Source organism: Labeo rohita, chromosome 2 (assembly GCF_022985175.1).
Source record: "Labeo rohita strain BAU-BD-2019 chromosome 2, IGBB_LRoh.1.0, whole genome shotgun sequence".
NCBI classification, from domain to species: domain Eukaryota; kingdom Metazoa; phylum Chordata; class Actinopteri; order Cypriniformes; family Cyprinidae; genus Labeo; species Labeo rohita.
This window is the reverse complement of record NC_066870.1, coordinates 4492572-4519458: the sequence shown is the minus strand read 5'-3', so window position 1 is coordinate 4519458 and position 26887 is coordinate 4492572. Positions and strand designations below refer to the sequence as shown.

The 26887-nt window shown below is 36.1% G+C and overlaps 3 protein-coding genes across 3 annotated transcripts in view; 2 read left to right on the top strand and 1 right to left on the bottom strand.

The window, feature by feature from the left end:
* kcnt2 (potassium channel, subfamily T, member 2) overlaps nucleotides 1–7772 on the top strand; it is a 35476-nt gene extending 27704 nt beyond the window's left edge. The window contains exons 22-29 of the mRNA XM_051135953.1: nucleotides 1308–1442; nucleotides 1754–1865; nucleotides 1996–2097; nucleotides 2845–2928; nucleotides 3026–3154; nucleotides 5221–5473; nucleotides 5830–5914; nucleotides 7303–7772. Coding sequence (XP_050991910.1) covers nucleotides 1308–1442; nucleotides 1754–1865; nucleotides 1996–2097; nucleotides 2845–2928; nucleotides 3026–3154; nucleotides 5221–5473; nucleotides 5830–5914; nucleotides 7303–7417 — 1015 coding nt within the window. The 3' untranslated portion in view covers nucleotides 7418–7772. The remainder of the gene's footprint in view (nucleotides 1–1307; nucleotides 1443–1753; nucleotides 1866–1995; nucleotides 2098–2844; nucleotides 2929–3025; nucleotides 3155–5220; nucleotides 5474–5829; nucleotides 5915–7302) is intronic.
* Nucleotides 7773–9195: 1423 nt separating this feature from the next.
* Nucleotides 9196–13233, top strand: LOC127181339 (beta-1,3-galactosyltransferase 2-like). The gene is made up of 2 exons (XM_051136024.1): nucleotides 9196–9274; nucleotides 9834–13233. The coding sequence occupies exon 2, from the start codon at nucleotides 9902–9904 to the stop codon at nucleotides 11015–11017; it is 1116 nt and encodes a 371-aa protein (XP_050991981.1). The 5' UTR covers nucleotides 9196–9274; nucleotides 9834–9901; the 3' UTR covers nucleotides 11018–13233.
* Nucleotides 13234–23195: 9962 nt separating this feature from the next.
* The window catches only part of cdc73 (cell division cycle 73, Paf1/RNA polymerase II complex component, homolog (S. cerevisiae)), a 46084-nt gene continuing 42392 nt past the window's right edge, over nucleotides 23196–26887 (bottom strand). The window contains exon 17 of the mRNA XM_051135987.1: nucleotides 23196–24140. Within this exon, the coding sequence (XP_050991944.1) occupies nucleotides 24104–24140 (37 nt within the window). The 3' untranslated portion in view covers nucleotides 23196–24103. The remainder of the gene's footprint in view (nucleotides 24141–26887) is intronic.

Genomic DNA, 26887 nt, shown 5'->3' with positions numbered 1-26887 from the left:
CATTGTGATTGGCCACCTCATTAAGGCACAATTCAGGAGTCAGAAATCAAGGATGGGCCTGAGTCCACCATCTTAATTTGGGATGAGGATATAATGGCTGCCTGACTCTGTGTTCTATTGTGGGAGCATTTGAACATTTGGGAGTCACTTCAGAGCAGAGAACATGAGCATCATTGTTCTGAACCGAGTTAGCTTCCCAAGCCTGCAGCAAGAGACTTCTTTGAGGGAGGACCGTCCCTCTTCTCTTCTCCCCTGACAGATCAGGGTGGCTTCTGTGGCTCAGGGTCCAATGACGCGGGGGCCTGCCACTTGGCAACGGGGGTTGCGCTTGGTAGGCTGAGGGTGCTGTCAGAGCTGTGGACTGAGGCTGAGCAGGCAACAGAGCAGACTTCATCCTCTGAGGCTCCTGGGAGGAGAAAAATGGGAGAGCATGAGGGGCAAGACTTGAGAGCAGTCTGTCTCAGTGAGCACTGCCACAGTGTGAGCATGGCTGAGGCAAATGACACAATCACTATGCCCATTTGACTCATGCAGTGGTGCCCTGCATGTACAACATTTGTGACACAGCATTTTGAATCAAATGCCACTGAAATTTGCTCAATTAGAAGTGAAAATGTGTTCTGAATTGTCACCAGATGGCTGCAGGGGAGAAGTGGTGAGCAGGAGAGCGTCTTTTCTCTGCTGGGCTCTTCTGTGCGATTAGCAGGTTCTTTTTTTTATCTTTGTAGTCCTTCAAGGAGATGGTCCTTGCACTGTAGGGGAACGATTTTGATGAAACGACATTCAGCACCACTTATATAGTCAGTCGGCCTGTCTGTTTCGGAAAACAAATCTGTCTTCAGTATTCAGAGGAAAATAGAGTTTCACCCAAGCGTGATTCAACACATTATGAGAGACCACTTCAAAAGGAAACCAGGTTTCCATTTATCCAGGGTTTCTAATGAATAAAAAGTTAAAAACTTTTTGGAAACTTAGTCATTGTGATGATGAAGTCACACAACTGTGGTGTAGTTTTTTTTGCAGCCTAACTACAGCTTTTCACTTTTGAATTGTATTTAGGCTTCAAAATGTAATTAAATTTGTGTTAATTTGTGAAGATTGATGGACAAAATGTGTAAGAATCATAAACTTTTGTTGATCACAAAGCTTATGTTTTCTGCAATAATTTAAAAGTCAATGGAAAAATCTTCGAGGGAACCAGTGTGATCCAAACTTCCAGGTTGGCCTATAAAAATACATAATCCCATTAACTCAGAGGCTAAAATCTATCTATCTATCTGTCTGTCTGTCTGTCTGTCCCCTTCCAGTCTGGATGACCTGTTGCGTTGTGGCGTCTCATTTGCTGCCAATATGGTGGTTGTGGATAAGGAAAGCACCATGACCGCTAAGGAAGACTATATGGCTGATGCAAAAACCATCGTTAATGTCCAGACCCTGTTCAGGTCAGAGTCTGCTTGAGATTTTGAAATTCTCAAAAGGTTAAATATATTTGTAATTACTCATATGTAATGAAGTTGCAATTGAGTACATTTAAAATACATACATTTCTTGACTATCATGAAACTGTACTCTGTAAGTACACTTTAGGTACACTCTTTAGTTGGCTTTTTGTCATTTTTTTTTGTTTTTGTTTTTTTTTTTTTTTTTAAAAATGCTTTTAAGATTTTTAATACACAAGTGCTTAATTAAGTTGAATTATTTTCACAAGACAACTTAAGATCTCAAGTAATTGAAATGAATGACTGGTCTGTAGGTTGTTCTCTGGCCTCAGCATCATCACAGAGTTAACCCATCCCGCTAACATGAGATTCATGCAGTTCAGTGCAAAGGACTGTCACGCACTGGCATTTTCTAAACTAGAGAAGGTGAGCAGACATTCATAACATGCTTTCTTTCACTCTTTTTGAATAAATCATAATATAATGATTTTGTCTTGATTAATCAGTTTGGTCCCAAACCTTTTTTCATGTTTTTCTGCATGGTTTCATGGAGCAGAAAGAACGAGAGAAAGGCTCAAACCTGTCCTTCATATTTCGCCTGCCTTTTGCAGCTGGTAGGGTGTTTAGCATTGGAATGCTGGACACGCTCCTCTATCAGGTACTAAGACACCGAATGTGCTGCTGCCTGTTGAGCCGAAATCATTTTTGACTGTGTGCCTGCTAATGACCACTAGATGGCAACATTAGCAAGACCGGAGATACTAGATACTAGTAAACATTAGATAGCCTCACAAATACAGATCATATTACAGATCAGTCATCACAGTTGTGGAATTTGATTTAACATACAAAACCATTTACTTGCCTATATACACTACTGTTCAAATGTTTGGGGTCAATAAGTTTTTATTTTTATTTTTGGAAATAAATGAATATTTTTATTACGCAAATGATGCATTAAATTGATCAGAGTGACAGTAATGACTTTTGCATTGTTACAAAAATAAATAAATGCATTTTTAAATGCAAAGAATTCTGAAACAATGTATCATGGTTTCCACAAAAATATGAAGCAGCACAATTGTTTTCAACACTGATAAAAAAATGTTTCTTGAGCAGCAAATCAGCATATTTAAGTGATTTATGAAGGGTCATGGAGTAATGTAACATAAATTACAATTAAAATAGAAAACATTTTTTAATTTGTGACAATATTACTGTTTTACTCTGTTTTTGATCAAATAAATGCTGCCTTGGTGAGCATAAGAGACTTCTTTCAAAAACATAAATCTTACCAACCCCAAACTTTTTAAAGGTAGCGTATGCTCTTGCTGTTAGAAAACTGTAAACGTTTAAGCCTTCAGATTTGTCCATTAACATGCTAGAAGTGCTTCTGTTGTTTCAGTGTTTTGTTAAGGATTATATGATAACCATCACCAGACTACTGCTTGGGCTGGAAACCACACCCAAATCTGGTTTCTTATGTTCTGTAAGTATGACTTTTAACATTAGCACATTCCCCACATCGAAATGTCTTTTATCAGATATTGTTTAATAGTGTTGAAATATGAAATACTACATTTCAGATGAGTATCACAGAGGAGGACTTGTGCATTGAGACGTATGGCAGACTGTATGAAATGCTCTCTTCGACTGTAGGAGACATTCCCATTGGCATCTACAGGACTGAGTCTCAGACACTTGAACCTCCTGAGGTTTCATTACCTTTATTCCCACCACAACAAATGTACACTTTTAGATCAGGAGAAATAGTTACATTGGGAAGGAAGAGCAGGAGCCAGCTTTACTCATTACTTAATTATCAGTTATTTTTACCAATTGAACATGAACAAGTGAACACCACTAAAACTTTACACATTTTCAGGAATCTTAGACGAATAGAGCGTTCAGCAGAACAGCATTAATTTCAAACAGAAGACTTTTTTGTAACATTATAAATATATTTGGTGTCATCCTTGCATCAATTTAATGCTTCTTTGCATAGTTATTCATTTATTTAAAAAAAAAAAATGGAAGATTGTTTTTGCCACAGAAAAAAAAAAAAAAAACAAGTATTGCAATCCTTTTTCTCACAATTTTGAAAAGTCCAATTCTGAGGGGAAAAAAGCTCACAATTCTGACATTTTCTTACATTTTTAAGTTTATATCTCACAATTCTAACTTTATAACTCATGATTGCAGGTTTATATCATGCAATTCTGAGAAAAAATCAGAAAAGTTGCAATTAACATTTTTATTTTTTATTCAGTGCCGAAAATGGGCTTCCATATTAATAAAATTTAAAACTGCCCAGTGTCCAGTTTTACAACACTGTTTTTTCATAATTTGAAATTCAATTTGTTGGATAACTTTTCTCATTATAACATTGGTAACAAGGTCAAAGACCGAGACAGCCGCCCACGGCTAAGAATAACTATTGTTCTAAAATATTTAAGAACTTTTCAACCGCTAATAACCGCTAAGAAACCAATGCATTTCGTTCCTCTGAGCCAAACAGGAACGATTGTTGACGCTTAGTCCCACCCCAATGCCCACATTGGTTCAAACTGTCATCTATTCAACCAATAAACATAGGTTTTGGACTTTTGAACCACCAATTAGCATGTTTCTTTAGAAATTTGAACAAACCCAAAGCAAAAGCAAAATGCATCATTGGTGCATGAAAACAAACACTAAAAAAGAAAAAACACATTTGCATGACAGCATTCTCTAAAAAACCACAGAAAAACACACGACAGAGCACTTTGACATAAAACAAACCAAAAACAAGGATGAAACAGCAGTACATATTGGATAAAGCACTGGAATTTATGTTTTCACTTGGCTATGCGCTGTCCCGGTAAAACGCGGAATACAGCCAGCAGATCGATCCATTTGGCTGTTATATTATGTAAATTATTCTTATATAGTTTATAAAGAATATTTGCACTATTTTTTCTGTTGCCCTCTGTATATTTTTTTCTCATTTTCTGTGCAGTTTGTGAATCATTTTCACTGTCTGTATATATGTTGCTCAAGACCATTTGTGCAATTGTTTGCGCTTGTTTTTCATACTCTGATTGAAAATTATATTTCTCTGAAACAAAAAAAAATCACTTTTTTGTTATTATGTAACACTGTTTCCATTTACTTTACTTCCTAAACATTTTTTAACACATCTATATTGTCAGTAAACTAAATAGACCTGTTTTTCACTGAAACGTGCCTATTGCAATATTGTAATAAATGGCTAAACTTGCCTGGGGAATATTATATGTAGACAAAATTTTATCTGGAACTGTAAAACACCCAAATACAACTTTGTAAAGAAAAAAAAATCCAAACTTTAGTAGTTTCTGTTTGAGTACACAGTCAAAAAAAACCTCCAATTGTTGCTTGAGATTTTCTTACAATTTTGGAAATTAATTAATTCTTAGAGAAAACAAAAGGAAAATTGGGACTTTAAATTAGCTAGACTGAAACTTCAAGTTCTCCCGTTTACAGTGTTTATAATAACACTTGATGCTGACTGCTGGAATAAGTCATAGGTGCAGGCATGTCAGGTGCCCCAAAAATGTTCTATCTCTTTAAGGGTTAAATAGTTACATATAATAGAAAAAAAAAAAACTGAGCAAATGGAATTAGATGTTACAATTTTTTTGAATTGTTACTTTTAAAAAGAAAAAATATGCAGTTATGGGGCTAAAAAAATGATTAAAGTTAAAAAATATTTTTCCTGCAGTTAACTGAAGTATCCAAGTCTTGTAAATCTTTCTTCTAGACTCCACAATCCCAAATGTCAGAAAGGGGGTCAGTCTTTGAGGAGGAGCAACAGCTAGACATCCAGACTCAGTCTCTGCGTCGAAGGAGCATACAGTGGGCGTCTAATCTGCTGGGGCCGTGGCACGCTGAGCGAGAGGCAGACAAACTGAGCCAGCAGCGCGGCATCCTGCTCTCATGCTCTGAGAGACAGGAGCTCGCTGAGCTGGTCAAGAAACGCATGAAGAACCTGGGGCTCTCCACACGGGGATTCGGTGAGATACCAGTCGAATTTTACAGTGAAATCATTTCAGAATGAATTAGGATATTATTTTCTCATTACCAGGAAATAGTTCTGGAGAATTACACATTGCAATGACTGAAAACCTTTAGAATCGAGGTTCTCAACTCTGGTCCACGAGGTTCAATTTACTGCAGAGTTTAGCTCCAACCTTGATCAAACTCACCTGCCTGTTAGCTCTCTAGTAATCCTGAAAACCTTGATGAGCTTGTTCAGGTGTGTTTGGTTCAGGGTTGGAGTTAAAACTGTGGACCTTGAGGGCCACGGTTGAGAACCCCAGCTTCAGGAGAAGATTGTTGTTATATTATAAACATTTGTCTCTCAATCCAGATGAACCAAATTGTGACAAGAGCAGTCACTCGTACGCATTAATCAACCCGTCACCAGATACCAAACTGGAGCTGAATGATACTGTGTAAGTGAAGCTGAACCTATTGCACTTCACAGGGACACTGCATCAGATTCTACTTTTAGGAATTGTTTTGCACTGTAACAGACACAATTGCATTATTATTGTTTTTTTTTTAAAGCATACTTATTTAAATCCTGTACAGCCAATACTACATGTATAATATGCACTGTATATATTTTACAATTAAAATTAACATTATAATATATACACTATATAAATATATTATTAGTGGTGTCAAAATTAGTGTGTTAACGCAGGCGATTCATTTTAACACGTTAAAAATATTTAACGCAAATAACGCAGGGGCGGGGCTAGGTCTGGTCACTCCACCCACAACCACTAAAGAACTGCGTTTATTTAAACGCAGAACGTAATAACGAGCACATCAAACAGGAGACTTTTCAGACGTGTGCTCCAACGTCACCTCAGCATCAGGCGCGAGTCCAGCTAATATGATATAGCGCTGTATCATATTCAAATCAAAATGAAACTACGAGTATGTAGTTAGTCGTAGATATGTCGTCAGTTAAGTCATGAAGTTACAAAAAAGGCGACTAAAGCTGCCTTAAAACCGTGTGTATGTGTTTGTTCACACATTTAATAAACACATTTAAAGCAGTGTCAGATCCACTTTAAGTTCAGCAGCGGAAGCTTTTAAAGTAACAGCAGCCAAAATATCCTAATAACAGCTGCTGTGATGTCTGTTAATCAAAGAACAGAAGTTAAAAAAAGAGGAGATCAATAACTTCTGTAGTTTTAAGCTTTATCTTTTATTTAATTTAGATTTTAGTGATTGATAACTTTAAATTTGGCTATATTTTCTTGCTGAAGTGCACAGGTACCAGTATTATAATGGTTTGATATGAAGATTGTTTTAAGTTCACTTAAATTACAAGTCTAATAAATGTTACAGTGAAAGCTCTGATTTATACTGTAATGATGAATGGCTATAGTATAATGGTTAAATATTAGGGAAAAAATTAATAGAGACATCAGTTGGTATCAGTGATACTTGCCTTCAGTCATAAAAAAAGATGGAATATCAAAAATATACTTCCTTTATGTATATTACAGTGTGAGTCTTTTTTTATTCTAATGAGAATTTGGAAGTGAAATTTGCTTAATTGTCAATTGTTATGAAAACAGTGTCACTAATAAAACAAATCTTAATGGTTTTACGAAAGCCACTTTTTTTTTTTTAATAAAATATTTCTTACAATTTCTTGTATAAATATAATTTATATTTATTATATTTCTGTTTATTATCCATCATTCTATTATCTATTGGATTTAGGATGCATGACCTAAACATGATATTCACCATATTGGTTGTATCATATATATGTGGCTGTAGTTTTATGTACTTTGAATTTTATTTGTTTTTGTTTCAGGTACATAATCCGTAAAGATCCTGTCTTTGAAAAGCTGAACGACACTGACAGAATCAAGAACAGCATGAGGAGCGATTCACAAATAAGAGAAAAGAACGCAAAGAATCATCTCTGAATGAAAATCTCTCACAACATCTGGTTACTATATCTTTACTGTGACATGTGTAACGCTTGTTCTTCAGCATCACGTTAAGCTCTGAAAGCCATTAATGTATTACTTATTACGCAGCTTAAGTTATTGCACATAGAGCCTTTGCATATTTGTCTTGCCTCATGCTCAGAATTCCACACAGAGGTCAAAGATCACAGACGATGATACATTTAAAGTTTCTGGTTGGAACTCACCTGAGGGAGCTATAGGATTTTTGTCAAACTCGACTGCGGTAATGCATGCATCTGCATTTCTCAAGACAGAACATAGTGCCAATGTAATCCATCTATAAAAATATCTACCAATAACAATTTAAACACTGGATGTCAACAATTATTTAATTAAAGGAATATTCCAACTCAAAATTAAAATGCTGTCTTTATTTGCTTGCTTCTTGGTGCTGTAAAACCATATGCTGTCATTGTTCTGTGAAGCAGAAAATATAATTATGCCCATAGTAACAGATTCAGCACAAAGCTGCTTTAATGAATAAGAATTATAACAAGTCATAATATGATTCAAAATGATGAGATGCTGTCATAATTTTGAAATAAAAAAATCAAAATCAAATCAAATCAAGAAATCAAATGAAATTGAGATTGTCTAAAGGGATCAGGAGTGCTGATATCCTGCAGAGTCCAGCTCCAACCCTAAAAAAAAAAAGCCTCACCTGCCTGTAGCCCTAGTAATCCTGAAGACCATGATTACCCTGTTCAGGTGTGTTTGATTAGAGTTGGAACTAAACTCTGCAGGTCATCGGCACTCCAGGACCGATGTTGCCTATCCCTGGTCTAAACTTTTGTCAGTCAAAAGTATGACATCAAAACTCTGAGACAAAATTCATTATAATGAAAAAGATATCAATTATGAGTCATTTATGACAACTGAAACTGACGTTAAAATTGACAGTCAAAAGTATGAGAAAGTCCAAATGAAAAGTCATGTCAAAATGATGAGATACTAACCCATAATTATGAGATAAAATGTAAAATGACAAAAAAAAATCTAGATTGAAGTCATAATTGATTGTTAACCCAAACACTTAACAGCAAGGAGCATACAATAGTAAAAAAAAAAAACCAACACTAAATAACACAAATAAAAAATAATAAAACAATACAACAAACAAAAATACAACTGAGTGCAGTGGTAACAAAACTCACATTAACTAATACTGGCAACAATCAAACAGACATACATACATTTTACAATGAAAACTAAATATATATATATATGTATACACACACACACACACACACACATATATATATATATATATAAAAAAAACACACAAAGACACTTTAATACCAGAAGACAACTGAATAAAGTTAACCAAGCAAAACAGCAGCGTCTTTGGACAATAGTTTTCGCGTAGCCCCATGGCACGGTAGCTAACCACATATGAAACGAAACCAATCTATCTGCAGCAAATTACAATTAAAGGTGATGTATCATTAAAATCTGACTTGTTCCATGTTTAAGTTCAAGTCCAAGACAAAGGTACATCAAACCAGAGAACACAAAGGCTGCAGTAGCAGCAATACTACTACTACTACTACCACTACTACTACTACTACTACTAATATTGATATTATAAACCGTTTTCCTTCTAAACTTTAAAAAAGTGTTTGTGTGAACTGTAATGTTCAAACTCTAAAGTGCAAGGCTTTGAAAACTGAAAACTTGGCTGAAACTACAGCCAAGTAAACATGGTCATGGTCAAATGGTCATTTAAAATGAAAAACGTAAAAAACGAACAAACAAACAAATCTTTGGGCTACATCTGGTGATAGGTTAAATTCTGCAGTTTGGAACATAAAGGTAAATGTGCTTCTATAATATTGAAATATTATATTGTAAACTGCCTTAAAATTGTTTCTTCATTTTAAATGGACAGCTTTATATTTACCAAGGTCTGGGAATTTGACCAAGAAAGATACCACTTTTTTTAACGTAACAGATGATATGTTGTGACATTACGGATTTTGAGCTGTAGCATTGATCTTGTAGCAATCTAATGTTGTCTCATTTGCTTTGTGTTTTTATTTTTCAAGCCCGATGGATACAAACCACATGAGATGATCATTTAAATGTTTTTGTATTGGAAGCAGCACAAATACAGATGTTTCACAATTGCACAATTGCACATGTATATATTCACGATTGTGGGTTTGAAATCTACTAGTTAACATATTACACTATGGTTACAGTATTTACCATCCTTCGACCCAGCCTTAGTTTCAGCTACCAAGAAGAGTGCAGCACACTAAGCTCCGTTTGAAAATGCCACATTGAAATCTATTGTATACATAATTAAAATATCGCAAATTTTGTGCAGTAACAATAAGTAAATAAAAATCTTTCTTTTTACTATCTGCAGGTTCCCACATATCTGGACTCACAGTTTACTCTGAGAGGCTTGACAAATCCAGCAAACTCAAAGAGATCATGGAATGGAGGCGAAGGCACAGATACTGCAGTGTCACCCTTTTCCTCATTGTGCTTGTGTTTGTGGTAGGCCTCGTTATTCAGGATCACTGGCCTTTTCCAAACAAAATCCAAAATCCCAAGCTGAAGGAGCTTTTGACGTGCCCTACACCACTAGCATCAAATGAAAATGTCATCCCAGCTTCAGATCCAAGTTTGCAGCAGAGGCTGGAAAACTCCTTGCTTTTGAACATCAGTTTGAGCGAAGAGATTACAGCGTCAAATATACTCAGAGTTGAACCTTACATGTACATCATCAACGAGCCAAAAGCATGTCTGCCGCGAGCTCCTTTCTTAGTGCTTTTGATTGAAGTTGAGCCCAAGAAAACGGAAGCCAGGGACGCCATCAGGAAAACATGGGCCAGTGAAAGTCTGGCTGGTGGTTTGGGTTTCGTGCGGCTCTTTTTCCTAGGTATAAATCGAGACACCCAAAAAAATGGCAGCAAACTGCAGCACACAATAGAGGAAGAAAGTCATCGCTATCATGATATCATCCAGCAAAATTACAAGGATACTTACAACAACCTCACCCTGAAAACGCTGATGGGGATGTACTGGATCACAAAATATTGTCCCCAGGCCAAATACGTCATGAAGACAGACAGTGACATGTTTGTCAACACCGAATACCTCATAGAAAAACTTTTAAAGCCCAAAGGGGAGCTCACACAGAAGTATTTCACAGGACATCTCATGCCACACTTGCCCCCAGACCGAAACAAAAAGAGTAAATGGTATATGCCCCCAGATGTGTACCCTGGTGGGCGATATCCCACTTTTTGTTCTGGGACTGGATACATCTTCTCAGGTGATGTGGCTCAAAGGATATACGTGGTATCTCTGACCATACCCAGACTGCATTTAGAAGACGTTTACGTGGGTTTATGTCTAGCTAAATTGAAGATAGAGCCAGCGCCACCACCAAACGAACAGCTGTTCAATCACTGGCGAGTGCCCTACTCCAGCTGTAGGTACAGCAATCTGATCACCTCTCATGGGCTTCAGCCCAATGAGCTGATAGAATACTGGCAGCACCTGCAGAGCAACAAGCACAATCCCTGCCAAACGTCCTGGTAGAATCATCAAGTTATGACAATGCTTCATGCCTTTTTGGAGGTTTAAAGGAGGAGGGTTCAGGACGGTTCAGGACAACCTTACCAGTGTTTTTATTTGATTTTCATTACTGTAATCTTTATGATTGGTTATCTTTACAAATCCGACTGATTAAATTATTATAAAATATTTAGTTGTTTTAAAAGTATTAATTTTTCTGAGAAATAGGATTGTAAACATGCAAAATAGGTCTTTAAGATGTTAAAAGATATGGGCCTGGTTTCACAGACAGGGGTTAGGCTAAACCAGGATCAGGCCATAGTTCAATTAGGACATTTAACTAATTTTTATGAACACGCCTTAGAAAAAAAAACATTACTGGTGTGCATCTTGAGACAAAACAAAGACTAACATTTTAGTCTGACTCAGGGACTAGGCTTTAAGATTAGTTCACTTTCAGAACAAAAATTTACAGATAACTTACTCATCCCCTTGCCATCCAAGATGTTCATGTCTTTCTTTCTTAAGTCGTTAAGAAATTATGTTTTTTTGAGGAAAACATTCCAGCATTTTTTCTCCATACACTGTAAAAAAACAATTTGTTGAGTCAACTTAAAATAATTTGTAACCTGGCTGCCTTAAAATTTTAAGTTCAGTCAACTCTGAATGTTACTGAAATGTTAAATTATACTAAGTGACAACCTAGATATTTGAGTTGAATCAACTTAAAATTTTAAGGCAGCTGGGTTCCTTACCCATCTGTTAAGTTTAGCAAACACAAATATCTAAGTTGTTACTTAGTACAACTTAACATTTCAAGTTGACTAAACTTATTTTAGTTGACTGAACTTAAAATTTTAAGGCAGCAGGGTAACAAATTATTTTAAGATGACTCAACAAATTGTGTTTTTTATTTTTTTACAGTGTATAGTGGACATTAATGGTGCCCACGAGTTTGAACTTTCAAAAATGCAGTTTAAATGCAGCTTCTAAGGGCTTCGAGGAAGAAGGGTCTTACATAGCGAAACGATCTGTCATTTTCATAAATAATTTAATATTTAAACACGTTTCAACCACAAATGCCCCTCTTGTCTAGCGCTGCGTTGTGCATGCTTACTGTGTGCACTCCTCCCATGACCCATTCAAGACAGGGTAGGTCGAAAAACTCTCTCTCATTTTCTCCTCCAACTTCAAAATCGTCTCACATCGCTGCAGAAGTATCGACCCAGCGTTTACAAAGTGAACATGCAAAGAAGGTCAAACGCCCTTTACAGAAAAGGTAAAACAGCGATGTAGGATGATTTTGAAGTTGGAGGAGAAAATAAGATGGGAGTTTTTCGACATACCCTGACTGTCTTGAACGGGAGTGCACAGGGTACGCATAGACTAGATGCACATTTGAGGTTAAAAAGTGTATAACCGATCTGTGATGACTGATCTTTCCCTAGATAAGACCCTTCTTCCTTGGTTGGGATCATTTAGAGCCCTTTGAAGCTGCATTTAAACTGCATTTTGGAAGTTCACACGTCTGACGTCAAGCGTCACCTCTTCCGGGTCCAAACGCTCTATCAGATGACATGAGAAAACAACAAACGGTACTAATTACATAATGTGATATAATACTACCACCAAATTATAAATTATATCAGATAGCCATCGATGAAAATATAAATATAAATAAATATAAAAATTATTTGTGTTTGGGATGCTGTGAGCATGGAGACTGTAGTGTACACCGTAAATTCGAAAAGCTTAAATGTTTAATATGAATAAACAGTGCTCATGAACAGCTGCTGAGATAGTATTCTCAAGTGAAATGAGTTGGGGTTTGGACTCGGAAACATGTTTTTGATCTGTTAAGTCATTATTGTCTGCATTAGCGCTGATTTGAATGTACTGTTTCAATGCTTTCGCTTACTGGATCCTGGGACTTTCCAGGGGTTTAGCAGTTTTTAGCAGTTTGGGGGTCAGAATTCGGCATAACACCAGCAACATGTCAGAAGTATAAAATGTTTAATTTCAAAACTTTGCCATTTACCAATGCATTTTTCAAAATACCTTTATTTATTAAATGTTACAGTCCAAGTGTATTTAAATGCCTCGTTCATTTAAGTAAATGCATGGGTAATTTGGCAAAGTGCGTTAAATATTTTATGTACACTTAAAACTGCTGCTTTTTTGCTGTAATTACATGGTTTGTAGATAAATTGGTGTGTAAATAAATACTCATGCCAGCTTGATCAACTTGAGTACTTTAATGGACTTTACAGTTTCTTTCATAATGAGATGTTTACAGATTTGTTAAAGGGGTCATCGGATGCCCATTTTCCACAAGTTGATATGATTCTTTAGGGTCTTAATGAAAGTCTGTAATATACTTTCGTTAAAAATTCTCAGTGGTAGTGTAAAACAACACCCTTTTTATCTGTCAAAATTAGCTCTGCAAAAATCAACCCATTCTGAGGGATTGTTCCTTTAAATGCAAATGAAAATTGCCCCGCCCCTCTCTTCTTTCTGCTGCTCCAAGAGATTGTTTACTTTAGCCGCATTTAGCCATGAAACTTGCTAACTAGCACGATATTAGGAAAGGTGATTGCACAGATTCATGAAAAAAAAACTTATACTCACCCCTGCTGTAGGTGAAGCTGGATCACGAAAGATTCACGCGAACATAGACGGATATATGTAGATCGGGAGGCACATTCCATTCAGAAACAAATGTAATCCACTGCATCTTCATCGGCTCACATGTCAGGAGTAAATGATGACCACTATGTTCATTGTTATATCCAGCAACACAACACATCAATCGCTCAATCGGAGATATTCTTGTCTAACTTACATCCTTGCTCCGGCATCGACATCGCAAATCATTCGTGATCCAGCTTCACTTACAGCAGAAGTGTGTATAAGCGTTTTTTTATGAATCTTTGCATCGCCTTTCCTTATAATGTGGTAGTTAGGAAGTTTAGCGGCTAAACGCGGCTAAATGCGGCTAAAGTAAACAAGGTCGTCATTCCACAGAGAGAAGAGAGGGGCGGGGCAAGCAGAGCTCATTTGCATTTAAAGGAACAACCCCTTAGAATGAGATGATTTTTGCAGAGCTCATTTTGACAAGGTAAAAAGGGTGTTGTTTTACAAAACCATTGAGAATTTTTAATCAAAGTATATTAGAGACTTTTCATTAAGACCCTAAAGAATCATATCAACTTATGGAAAATGGGCATCCGATGACCCCTTTAAAAGAACACTCCACTTTTTTTGAAAATAGGCTCATTTTCCAACTCCCTTAGAGTTAAACAGTTGAGTTTTACAGTTTTTGAATCCATTCAGCCGATCTCCGGGTCTGGCGGTAGCACTTTTAGGATAGCTTAGCAAAGATCATTGGATCTGATTAGACCGTTAGCATCTCGCTCAAAAATGACCAAAGAGTTTCAATATTTTTCCTATTTAAAACTTGACTCTTCTGTAGTTACATAACATACTAAGACCGATGGAAAATAAAAAAATGTGATTTTCTAGGCCGATATGGCTAGGAACTATACTCTCATTCCGGCGTAATAATCAAGGAACTTTGCTGCTGTACCATAAACTTAGTGCCGGTCACTTTCAGGCGCTGGGTAATATCATCGTGCCTGCTGCACCCATGGTACGGTGAATTAACTAAGTGCTAAGTCCTTATCTATATGATTTAGCAGCTCCCACACATTTCTGTGGTTTAGACAGCAGAACAACGTCTTCAGTGGTACACTAACCATGCAATCAATGCTTCTGTTTACATATGAGTATGGCCGCAATGGCTGCTCATCCGGGTAACTGACCAGAATGTGACGTCGGTCTTGGTATTAGTGATGCATAAACATGGCCGTAGCTAGTTATGAGGTCACTGAGGGCTGAACAACTGGTTAATGTGCACAACTGATCATGAAGGATGGATAGCAGGGGTGCCCAATCCTGTTCCTGGAGATCTACCATCCTGCAAAGTTTAGCTTGAACCCTGATCAAACACAAGTGAACCAACTAAGTAATCTGTTCAGGAGAACTTGATATTTACGCTGTGTTGTAACAGGACTTGAACTGCAGTCTGCAATTAGTAAGACTGACTTAAGCATTCTCCAAATTAGAGAAAGTGAGCAGACATTCATAACAAAACATAATATCATGATTTTGTCTTAATTAATCAGTTTGGTCCTAAACATTCTTTCCATGTTTTTCCACATGGTTTCATGGAGCAGAAAGAACAAGAGAAAGGCCTGAACCTGTCCTTCATATTTCTCCTGCCTTTTGCAGCTGGTAGGGTGTTTAGCGTTGAGATGCTGGACATGCTCCTCTGACAGGTACTGAGACACAACAAATGTGCAGCTGACTGTTGAGCTGAAATCATTGTTGACTGTGTGCCACTAGATGGCAACATTAGCAAGAATGGAGATACTAGATACTACAGTAGTAAACATTAGTTGTCCTCACAAATACAGATCAGTTATTACAGCTGTGAAATTTAATTTAGCACATGAAACTATATATTTGGGGTAAAAAAAAAAATTGTAAATAAATGAACATTTTTAAGCAAGGATGCATTAAATGAAAACAGTGACAGTAAAGACTTTTGCCTTGTTACAAAAGACTTATATTTCAAGTAAATGCATTTTTTAAAATTTCTATTCATCAAATAGGTTGTTCAAATTCATAAATAGGTTGTTTTTATATTATTAACATTTGTCTCTCAATCCAGATGAGCTGAATATTAACCAGAGCGGTCACTTAAACACCTTAACCAGATACAAAACTGGAGCTGAATGACATTGTGTAAGTGAAGCTGAATCTATTGCACTTCACAGAGACACTGAGAGTTAACCTAATTAATCTTAGAGAATTAGTTTACAGACAAATCTCAAATCTCCCCTTTCTGTCAAAGATACTAGAAAAGGCCTCCTCACATCTGTCTTCTCTTGGAGAAAAATGGTATCTGTGAAGTTTTTCAGTCAGGATTTAGACTGTATCATGGTGCTGAGACTGCTATCATCAGAGTTACAAATGACCTGCTCTTACCATCTGATCATGGCTGTATCTCTGTTAGCCCTGGTGAAAAAACCAGCATATGCTGGTAGGTATGTTTTGATGCTGGAATGCTGGTTGGGTATGTTTTGATGCTGGTTTAAGCTGGTTCTTTGCTGGTTTATGCTGGTCCTTAGCTGGTTTAGGCTGGTCCTTTGCTGGTTTTTGCTGGTCATGTTGCTGGTCAAGGACCAGAATGAACCAGCAAAAGGACCAGCATAAACCAGCAAAGGACCAGCTTAAACCAGCATCAAAACCTACCTAACCAGCATTCCAGCATCAAAACATAGCTATCAGCATATGCTGTTTTTTTCTGCACTTTTTCTGCACTTTTTCTGCACTTTTTCGACACTATCGACCATAACATTCTTTTGAGTGGACTATAGAATTAGTACTAGTTTTTTTGAATTAGTAATACTACAGAATTTGTCATTAGTACTAGTAGCTCAGTACTAGGACCGCTGCTTTTCACGCTTTCTATGTTACCCTTAGGAGATATCAGCAGGAAACATAGTGTTAGCTTTCACTGTCATGCTGATGACACTCAGCTCTATATTTCTTCGCACCCCAACGAAACACGCCAGTTCACAAAACTAACGGAATGCATAGCTGATATATAAAACTGAATGACTGGTAATTTCCTACTGCTAAATTCTGAAAATAAAAAGTTGTTAATTACTGGACCAAAAACCTCCATATGTAATAACCTACGTAGAACATTATCCAACACTTGATGGCTGATCTGCTAATTCTTTGTCATCAGCAGTGTTGGGGAGTAACTAGTTACATGTAACGGAATTTCGTAATTTAATTACAAAATAAATGTAATTGTAATTAGTTACAGTTACTGAGAAAAAAATGTGTAATTAAATTACAGTTGCTTTTGAAAATGTTAATGTTTACAAAGGGGGTTACATCTGAATTTTTTTCACCCACACACCCATGTACAGATTTAATGGACTTTCATTAATTGCATTGACTGCTTTAACCCTTTATTTACCCTGCACGATCTGTGGCACGTTATGGCTCTGATGAGGTTTTGTTCCATCCTTCACACGGTGCCAACTTGCACCAGAAGTGTTTCAGAAGCGAAGTTACAGGATTCACGAGACCACGTGATCTGCCTGTCCAACGTTGTTTTTCTTGATTTGTTTGTGTTCTTACATGCTTGACTAAATGTGTACGTTTTTTTTTTTTTTCTCCGGTTTAATTATATTTATTCCACTCATGCAACCCCTACAATTAAACTCCTCTCCTTGTCCTTTTTGGAACTGTGCTTGTAAAAAGGATTTGTGGTGTCATACGACAATGTGTGTTTTTTAGCTTTGAGGATGAACCTCTCGTCATCCTTTTCTTGCCTCCTAGTAAGGATGTAGTGATGTGAAATACGATCGGGAATCTCCCCAGGGTGTTTATTTTGAAATCCACATGATTTTTTTTACTTTTATTTTGTATTTGCTGTGCGGCTTGAACGCGCCGTCCATCAAAAACAGACTAGTCTTTAGCGAAGTGGCACGGAGCACTGCTTCTGGGACGCTTCTGAAACATGCCACGCACAAGCATTGATTAGAGTGGCCAGCGATCAGGTCCGGTGGCCGCGTCGGAGCCATAACGCACCGCAGACGTTCTTGATGCTTAATTGCTTCAGTCAGTCATGACATTACAAAGTATGTTATTCCACGATAACAACTGGTAAAAGCTAATAACACAGACTCATCCGGGCAACTTTGTTGTTACATATTATGTGTAAAATTTCGTAATTCTGGCATCCTGGTATCATGGACTCGCTCTATTGTTTCATACAAACACAGCTGCTGCCATTTTGTTTTGTACACTGTACTGGGTTATAAGTTGACTAACAAACTAGTACTGTAAGTACTAGTTCTTAATTATTTATGTGGTGAAATGTTGGGTAATAAAAGTGGTGTGACTGCACTATATCCCTTTAATAGGTCTAGTTTGAACTTGCTGTTTGCTAGCAACTGATTTCTTAATGGAAGCTTTGCGTTCAAATATTTGAACTCAGATCAGCGTTTCCTGTCAATTATTTACTTTTGTGGCAAGCAGCTGTGTAATAAGTGGGATAATGTACATCCAGCCAGTTATTATTGCAAAATAATGATGTATGTTTTCCCCTACTTATTATAATCTTAATGTGATGTAGGATTTTGAAGGTCTGACAGTAATCAGTGTTGAGTGCTACTGTACGGTTAACTCTGTCTGCTTTAAATGTTTCAAAATGATTAACAGTTGAAAATATTAGAAATTTTGAAAAGTAATCAAATGTAATGTTACATTGCTTTAATAAAGTGATTGAAAAGTTACACTACTTTTAAATAGAGTAACTTGTAATCTGTAACCTATTACATTTCCAAAGTAACCTTCCCAACACTGTTCATCCATTAGGAACCTAGGTGTGCTATTTCGTTTGAAAGCCAAATTTCTAGTGTTTGTAAAACAGCATTTTTCCACCCTTAGAAATATATTGAAATTATGACCTGTGCTTTCAATGTCAGAAACGTTAATTCATGCATTCAGGACCTCAAGGTTAGATTATTGTAATGCTTTACTGAGTTGTTGCTCTGCTCATTTAATAAACAAACTCCAGCTGGTCCAAAATGCAGCAGCTAGAGTTTTTACTAGAAACAGGAAGTACGACCATATTAGCCCGGTTCTGTCAACACTGCACTGCACTAAACATTGTATACATTTCAAAATGTTGCTAATTACTTACAAAGCCTTCAATGGTTTAGCACCTCAGTACTTGAGCACGCTCTTATCGCATTATAGTCCCATTTGTAGATTGCTTTGGATAAAAGCGTCTGCTAAATGACTAAATGTAAATTTTTGAAGCATTGATGTCATCATCCAGTTCAGCTCTCTTTCAGTAGTGTCTGTTTAATTAAATTGTCAAAATTGCCAGAAATTAAGCGTCCCCAGCTAAGCAAGCCAAAGGTGACACAAATGTGGCCCTGGACCACAAAACCGGTCATAAGGGTAATTATGGTAAACAAGTTTTTTTTTTTTTTTAATTATATAACAAATAAAAAGAGAACAGAATAGAAAAAGAATAGAGCAAGCTAGTGGTAGAGGCCTTTTTTTGTTTAGTTTTTTGTTAATTGTATAATAAATAAAAAGAAAAACAAATAGAATACAAAATGAATAGAGAAGCTAGTGTTTATTATTATTATTATTTAAAGGGGTCATCGGATGCAAAGTTCACTTTTACATGTTGTTTGAACATTAATGTGTGTTGGCAGTGTATGTACAAATCTACCCTATAATGATAAAAATCCATGAAGTGGTTTTTAATTAATCTGTAAAAATAATATCCCCTTTTTCAAATCAAGCCATTCTTAGCCATTCTTCCTTTTTGCTATAACAAATGTGCTCTACAAACACAATTAAAGCAGCCAAAAAAAATCTAATATAAAAAAGAGTCAAAGGCCAAGAGCCCAACTAAAGTAAACCCTGATCCCCATGATGGTGAGGTCAAATTAAACGTTTTTTTTTTTTTTTTTTTTTTTTTAATAAAACATCTAAACATCTGTTCAGATGTTCTCAAATAATTTTTGTAGATATATGACAGAAATCAAGTGAAACTGTAATGTTGTTTGTGGAGTTGTTTAATCAGAGATTTAATGTCTTAATTTATTTAAGTTCATTTTATCTTTGGCTGTGGCTGATTCTTGTGTTTCTCTTTCCTTCGGTGATTCTGCTTGTAAACAACAGGTGTTCATCATTACTGATCAATCATGACATACTTATCTCCTTAACTCCAACACTGTGTCAATTCTACTTGAACACTCTGTAGTGTGGAAACACATGAACACTGAGCAGGGTTTGTTTAATGCTGGGAACTATTACGTAAACTTTACCTGTTTCATTCACGTAAGACTGATGTATATGAATCACATTAAGATTATTGATTTGTTATATTAAAACTATGTAATCTAAAAGGATGGAAAATTTGTATGTAATTGAAGTTTAAGTTTAGGCTGCAACATTTTTTTTAAGCGTGTAGTTTCGCTCTTATTTGTCAAATAGCTGTTTGATTAGGGCATTACTCATCTTCTAACAATCCTCTTGGCTGTGGTGTTCCGCAAGGTTCAATCCTTGGGTCTGTGTTGTTTTCTATGTACTTCCTTGTATTCTACAGCATAATAATAAATACTCTCTTTGGCCGCTGTTAGATTGCCTAAATGAACTTAAGTTATGGCTTTCAAACAATTTCTTACAACTAAATGAAAACAAATCTGAAATAATTTTGTTTGGTCCTAAGAAAAATGTTGCTTTTACTTTTGATCTTGGCTTCCTCACCGTATAAAATAGTGTGCCAGGAATTTGGGCATTCTTTGCTTTATCATATTTCTTCCTGCCTCATGCTCAGAATGACACACAGAGGTCAAAGATCACAGACGATGATACAGTTGAAGTTTCTGGCTGGAGCTGATGGATACCTGTCAGACTCGGGTGCGGTAATGCATGGATCTGCATTTCTTAAGACAGAACATAGTGCCAATGTAATCCATCTATGAAGTTCACAAAAATATCTACCAATAAAAATAAGGGAAACACTGGATGTGAATAATTATTTAAACAAAGAAATATTTTAACCCAGAATTAACATTCTGTCATTATTTGCATGCCTTTTGGTGCTCTAAAACCATATGCCATTATTGTTCTGTTGAGCAAAAAAATAATTTTATTTATTCAAAATAAGACATTAGAGATATATATATTTTTTATATATAAAAAAATTACAATAGTTGAAATTGAGATGAGTCTAACTGATGTCATCATTTACAATAAAAATAAAGAGATAAAATTTATAATTAAGACAAAAAAAAAAAAAGAACTGCATCTCAATAAATTAGAATGTTGTGGAAAAGTTCATTTATTTCAGTAATTCAGCTCAAATTGTGAAATCGTGTATTAAATAAATTCAGTGCACACAGACTGGAGTAGTTTAAGTCTTTGGTTCTTTTAATTGTGATGATTTGGGCTCACATTTAACAAAAACCCACCAATTCACTATCTCAACAAATTAGAATACTTCATAAAACCAATAAAAAAGAAAAAAAAAAAATTAAGTGAATTGTTGGCCTTCTGGAAAGTATGTTCATTTACTGTATATGTACTCAATACTTGGTAGGGGCTCCATTCCTTTTGAAGTTCACCCAAATTCTTGAAACGATTTTGCTTGACAAGCCTCTCAAGGCTGCGGTTCTCTCGGTTGGTTGTGCATCTTTTTCTTCCACACTTTTTCCTTCCACTCAACTTTCTGTTAGCATGCTTGGATACAGCACTCTGTGAACAGCCAGCTTCTTTGGCAACAAATGTTTGTGGCTTATCCTCCTTGTGAAGGGTGTCAATGATTGTCTTCTGGACAACTGTCAGATCAGCAGTCTTCCCCATGATTGTGTAGCCTAGTGAACCAAACTGAGAGACCATTTTGAAGGCTCAGGAAACCTTTGCAGGTGTTTTGAATTGATTAGCTGATTGGCATATCACCATATTTTAATTTGTTGAGATGTGAATTGGTGGGTTTTTGTTAAATGTGAGCCAAAATCATCACAATTAAAAGAACCAAAGACTTAAACTACTTCCGTCTGTGTGCATTGAATTTATTTAATACACGAGTTTCACAATTTGAGTTGAATTACTGAAATGAACTTTTCCACAACATTCTAATTTATTGAGATGCACCTGTAAATTAATTATTATGACCAAGTTAAAACTGACATGTCAAAACTGACAGTGAAAGGTCAAAATTATGAGATACAGAGTAATTTTTCCTAAAACATGACACTTCTCATTTGAACCCAAAGTTTTATTTTGGTCTCATCCATTCACAAAAAAAATTCTCCAATAGCACTCTGACTTGTCCGCATGATCTTTAGCAAACTGCAGACCGACAGCAGTCTTTTATTTATTTATTTTTTTTGGAGAGTTGTGGCTTTCTCCTTCCAACTCACCATTCATACCATGGTTGTTCAGTGTTCTCCTGATGTTGGACTCATGAACATTAATGTGAGAAATCAATGTGAGAAAGACCTTAATGTGTTACCCTGAGGTCCTTTGCAATCTTGCCGACTATTACAAGTCTTGCTTTGGAGTGATATTTGTTGGTCGGACACTCCTAGCCTCCCTAGTAATAGTAATAGTGGTCTCCCTGAACTCTGTGTATTTTAGCTCAAGACAGTTAGGGTATGTCGAAAAACTCCTATCGTATTTTCTCCCTCAACTTCAAAAATCATTTCAAAATCATCCTTAAAGTCAGACACTTCTTCCTCAGCAACTGCATTTGGGATCGTTTGAAGCCACATTTAAACTGCATTTTTGAAGTTCAAACTCAGGGCATCACATCAGCCCATTATATGGAGAAAAATGCTGAAATGTTTCCCTCAAAAAACAATTTCTTTACGGCTGAAGAAAGAAAGACATGAACATCTTGGATGACAAGGGGGTGAGTACATTATGTGTAAATTGTTGTTCTGGAAGTGGACTTCTCCTTTAACTGCTAATCCTAGAGATTCACATACTTTTGCAACTCACCATTTTTCTCAATAAATAAATGACAGACTTTATATTTCCATCTCATTTGTTTGATCGGGTTCTCTTTGTCTCTTTGTCGTCAAAATTGAAATGGACATAATTATGAAAGTGTCAAATGACAGTCTTAATAATTCTGACTGTCAGTAATGACATCTACTAAGTAGAAGTAATTTTGGCATAATTATGACCAGTTATAATTTCAATGTTTTATCTCATAATTGTAACTCGGTATCTCAAAAGTATCACTGATTATTTTGGGTTATCTTTCATTTTTGTAAAGACATGGCATGCCCATCACGTCCAAGTGGACATGGTGTAAAGATGCAACTGCATGTACCGATGCTCATTTATTTAAAAATAAATCATTGCAATCTGAGGTTTCATGAGGGCAAAAAAGTTCCCTATGCAGATTTTGCTCATTTTCAAGTTGGTCACTTCAGTACAGTGCTGACCAACAGAAAGTGTTTAATTTCAAAGTGACTTTCAAATTAAACACTTGTAAATTTCCTGTAAATTTCACAAATGTGACCACACAAACTTGCAAAGCTGTCACAGGCTCTTCTGAAACAGAGGAAAAATATGCATCACCATTTGTTTATACTTTTTTTAATATTATTTTTTTAATAATAATCCACATTCAACAGAAATGTTTAAAAACAAACATTACTTTCAAACGCATTTATACAAAAACCAACCATCCCAAAGACAAAAAAAATACCCTTGTAGATAACTGACTTTGCCTTATGGAAGCAACTGCATTTTCCATTTCAAAAATAGCAATTAGATGCAAGCAGTATTTGGGTTTCTGGGTAAAACTTGATATACTCTGATATACTGTAGAATTACAGAGCATATTCACCATCAACAATCTGAAGTACAGATTTCACATAACCGTAGGATTCTGCTCATTTAAAAGCACACAGCTTAATCTGACTTAGATTTACCATTTGCATTTGTGCAGTGAAACTCAATGCACTACTCTACGCTTCATAGAACAGAAGGCAGAAAAAGCCAAAAAAAGAAAGAAAGGAACAAAGTGAATCTATCATTACAAGAGTTTGACATAGCAGTCATTTTATTTATATCAATGAGTCACCATTTTCAATGGTTCTCTCATCCAGCTCATGTTTTACAAAAAAAGAGAGAGGAAAAAAACAAAAAAACAAAAAAAAAAAAAAAAAAAAAAAAACATCAAATATCTCCTTTTGAATCTGTCTGGATTACCAACTGCTTTACAATTGAAAAATACAAATCTACTGAGAAAACATGACAAGGACCAACCCAAACATCCAAATTTCCTCTCGTCCGCCCTGACCTGGGTGGAGAAAGAGACTACAAATCAAACTGGTGTCAGCAGAAGGTGAAGCAGATTGAAATACAAAGTGCTTTCAGGGAGGCTGAGAGGATCAAGGGGTCTACAGTCCATCTTGACAGGTCTCTGGAGGGAGAGAAGATATCGACGGTCTTCATATGCTGACCGGTGGGTGGTCGGCGGTCTCAGAACCTCAGATGGGACTTGTGTTTGACCATGTATCTGTAGAGGAGATGTAGAGATAATGAGCTACAGTCATGTAAAAAAAAAGTTAGGACACCCTATTGAATTCCACGGTTTTTCGTATCAGGACATCATTAAAAAAAAATAAAAAATAAAAAATAAATAAACTGGTCCTTGAAATAAAACCTCAGATGAACAACAACACATGACAAATTGCACCGTGCCATTATTTAAAGCCAAAATGGAAAAGCCATGTGTGACAAAGTTAGGACGCCCTTACAGTCAAGCACTGCTAATCAAATACCTTTGATTAACTGATCATCAGCAAGTCTGAGCACCTCTATAAAAGCATAAGCTTTGGCAGTTTGCTGGTCTGGAGCCTTCAGGTGTGTGTTAACACAATGCCAAGGAGGTAAGACATCAGCAATCATCTTAGAGAAGCAATTGTTGCTGCCATCAATCTGAGAAGAGTAATACGGCCATTTCCAAACTATTTGAAGTTTATTCACAAGGGGAAGACATTTAAAACAGACACCTCTCGTTCCAGGAGTGGACGTCCCAGAATATTCACCCCAAGATCAGACCGTGTAAAGCTCAGAGAAATGGCAGACAACCCAAGAACTACACCTCAGACTCTACAGGCCTCAACATGTTAAATGATAAAGTTCAGGACAATACCATTAGAAAAATATGGGACAAAAATGGCATGTTTGAAAGGTTGGCAGAAGAAAGCCTCTTCTATCTAAAAAAAACAAAACAAAAAAAAAAAAAACATTGCAGCACAGTTTAGGTCTGCAAAGTCACATCTGAACAAAACACAAGTCTTCTAGAATAATGTCCTTTGAACAGACGAGGCCATAATGCACAGCGCCAAGTTTGGTGAAAACCTAAAGAGCATATCAGCACAAACACCTCATACCAAAAGACAAGCATGCTGGAGGAGGGCTGATAATGGCTGACCTGGGCACAGTCATTGAGTTGGCCATGAACTCCTCTGTATATCAAAGTATTCTGGAGTCAAATGCGAGGGCATCTGTCCGACATCTAAAGTTGGGCCAAAATTGGGTCATGCAACAGGACAATGATCCCAAACACACCAGCAAATCTACAACAGAATGGCTGAAAAGAAAGGAATCAAGGTGCTGCAATAGCCCAGTCCAAGTCCAGAGCTCATCCTGACTCAAATGCTATGGTGCGAGCTGTGCATAAGCAAAAGCCCACAAACCTCAATAAACTGGAGCAACGTTGAAAAGAAGAGTGGTCCAAATTCCTCCAGAACGATGTGAGAGACTGATAAAGTCACACAGAAAATTAATGCTTCAAGTTATTGCTGCTAAAAGTGGATCTACCGGCAATTGACTCAATGGGCGTCCTAACTGTGTCACACATGGCCTTTCCCTCTTGGCTGTATTTTTCTTAAATAAATAATGACACTGTGTGATATGTCATGTGATTATGTTTATCTGAGGATTTATTTTCCAAATTTTAAGACCTGCCGAGGACCAGATAATTTTTTATGTCCTGATACAGAAAACCATGAAATTCAATAGGGTGTCCTAACTTTTTCACATGACTGTATATAACACTACTGAGATTACCGTCAGGTTTGGAAAATATGTAGTTTTAATACAGACCATCTAAAAATACATTTATATAACCATTTTACTGAATTCAAGCACACTCCAGTAGCTATTAAAGAAAACTCAACAGTTTTCAGCTACATTTTTTGAAGAAGTATAAAAGGGGGGATACTATGACACAAGACGCTTTAGAAACTTTAGAAGACACCGCACAACAATCTAAGACATTCATCTGAAGCATGTTTACGTAGACCAAAAACCCAAAACTTGATTGAAAACAACAACAAAAGTATTTGTGGGATGTAGGTCAGCAAAGCAAGACTGTAAAATTGTAAGCCTTCACTGTGACTGTAAAGATGAAATTATTATTATTTTTTTAATTGCATTTTTATTCTTCCAGATTCCATTTTATGACATTTCAATTTTTCTGGACTCAGTTTAAAAGGTTAAATTAAATTGTAAAAATAAAAAAGAATGTCTAATTAGATTCTGAAACTTACACAAGTTAACAGCAATTTATTTATTTACTTGAAGTTTAGCAAAAATCTAATTTTTAGGGAACATTTGTTTTTTCAAAAAAATTTTTTATCACCAAACTCTGTTTTTCGATTAATGTTTTCTAGATTCCATTTGAATGTTTTAGTTAAATTTATTAAATCAAAACAACTTTAATTTTTTTTTTTTTTTTTTAACAATACCAATTTGTTTGTGCATATATATATGACAGTAATTTTTCTTAAATGAACCTGTCAAATGCTAATGAAGTGACTCTTGGAACAGTTTTGGAGAAGTTTTTCATGCATTTATGTCCTCATTCAGTGAGACAGCAAACACTGAAAACCATCGGAAGCATCACGCTAACGCTAACCCTAACCTGCAGGATTCATGTTTAAAAGGTTTTTTTCTGCGGTTTAATATTCACAGATACTAGGGATGTAATGTTATTATATTCTCATAATATGATAATGAAGATTGTGATATGAAGTCCATGATATATTTATTGCGATATTTAAAAACAAACAAAAAAAGAAATAAATGAAAATTAGATTTGATTTTAGAGTTAAATAATCTCATCTAATGCAATAAAGCTCCGAACCACATTCTTAACTATGCAAACTTAATTCAGAAAATAGTCAGTGAGTTGACTTGCACCTGGAGTTTAAAGGGGACTCAACCCTCTTTTTAATTGTGATATACTGTCTCAGT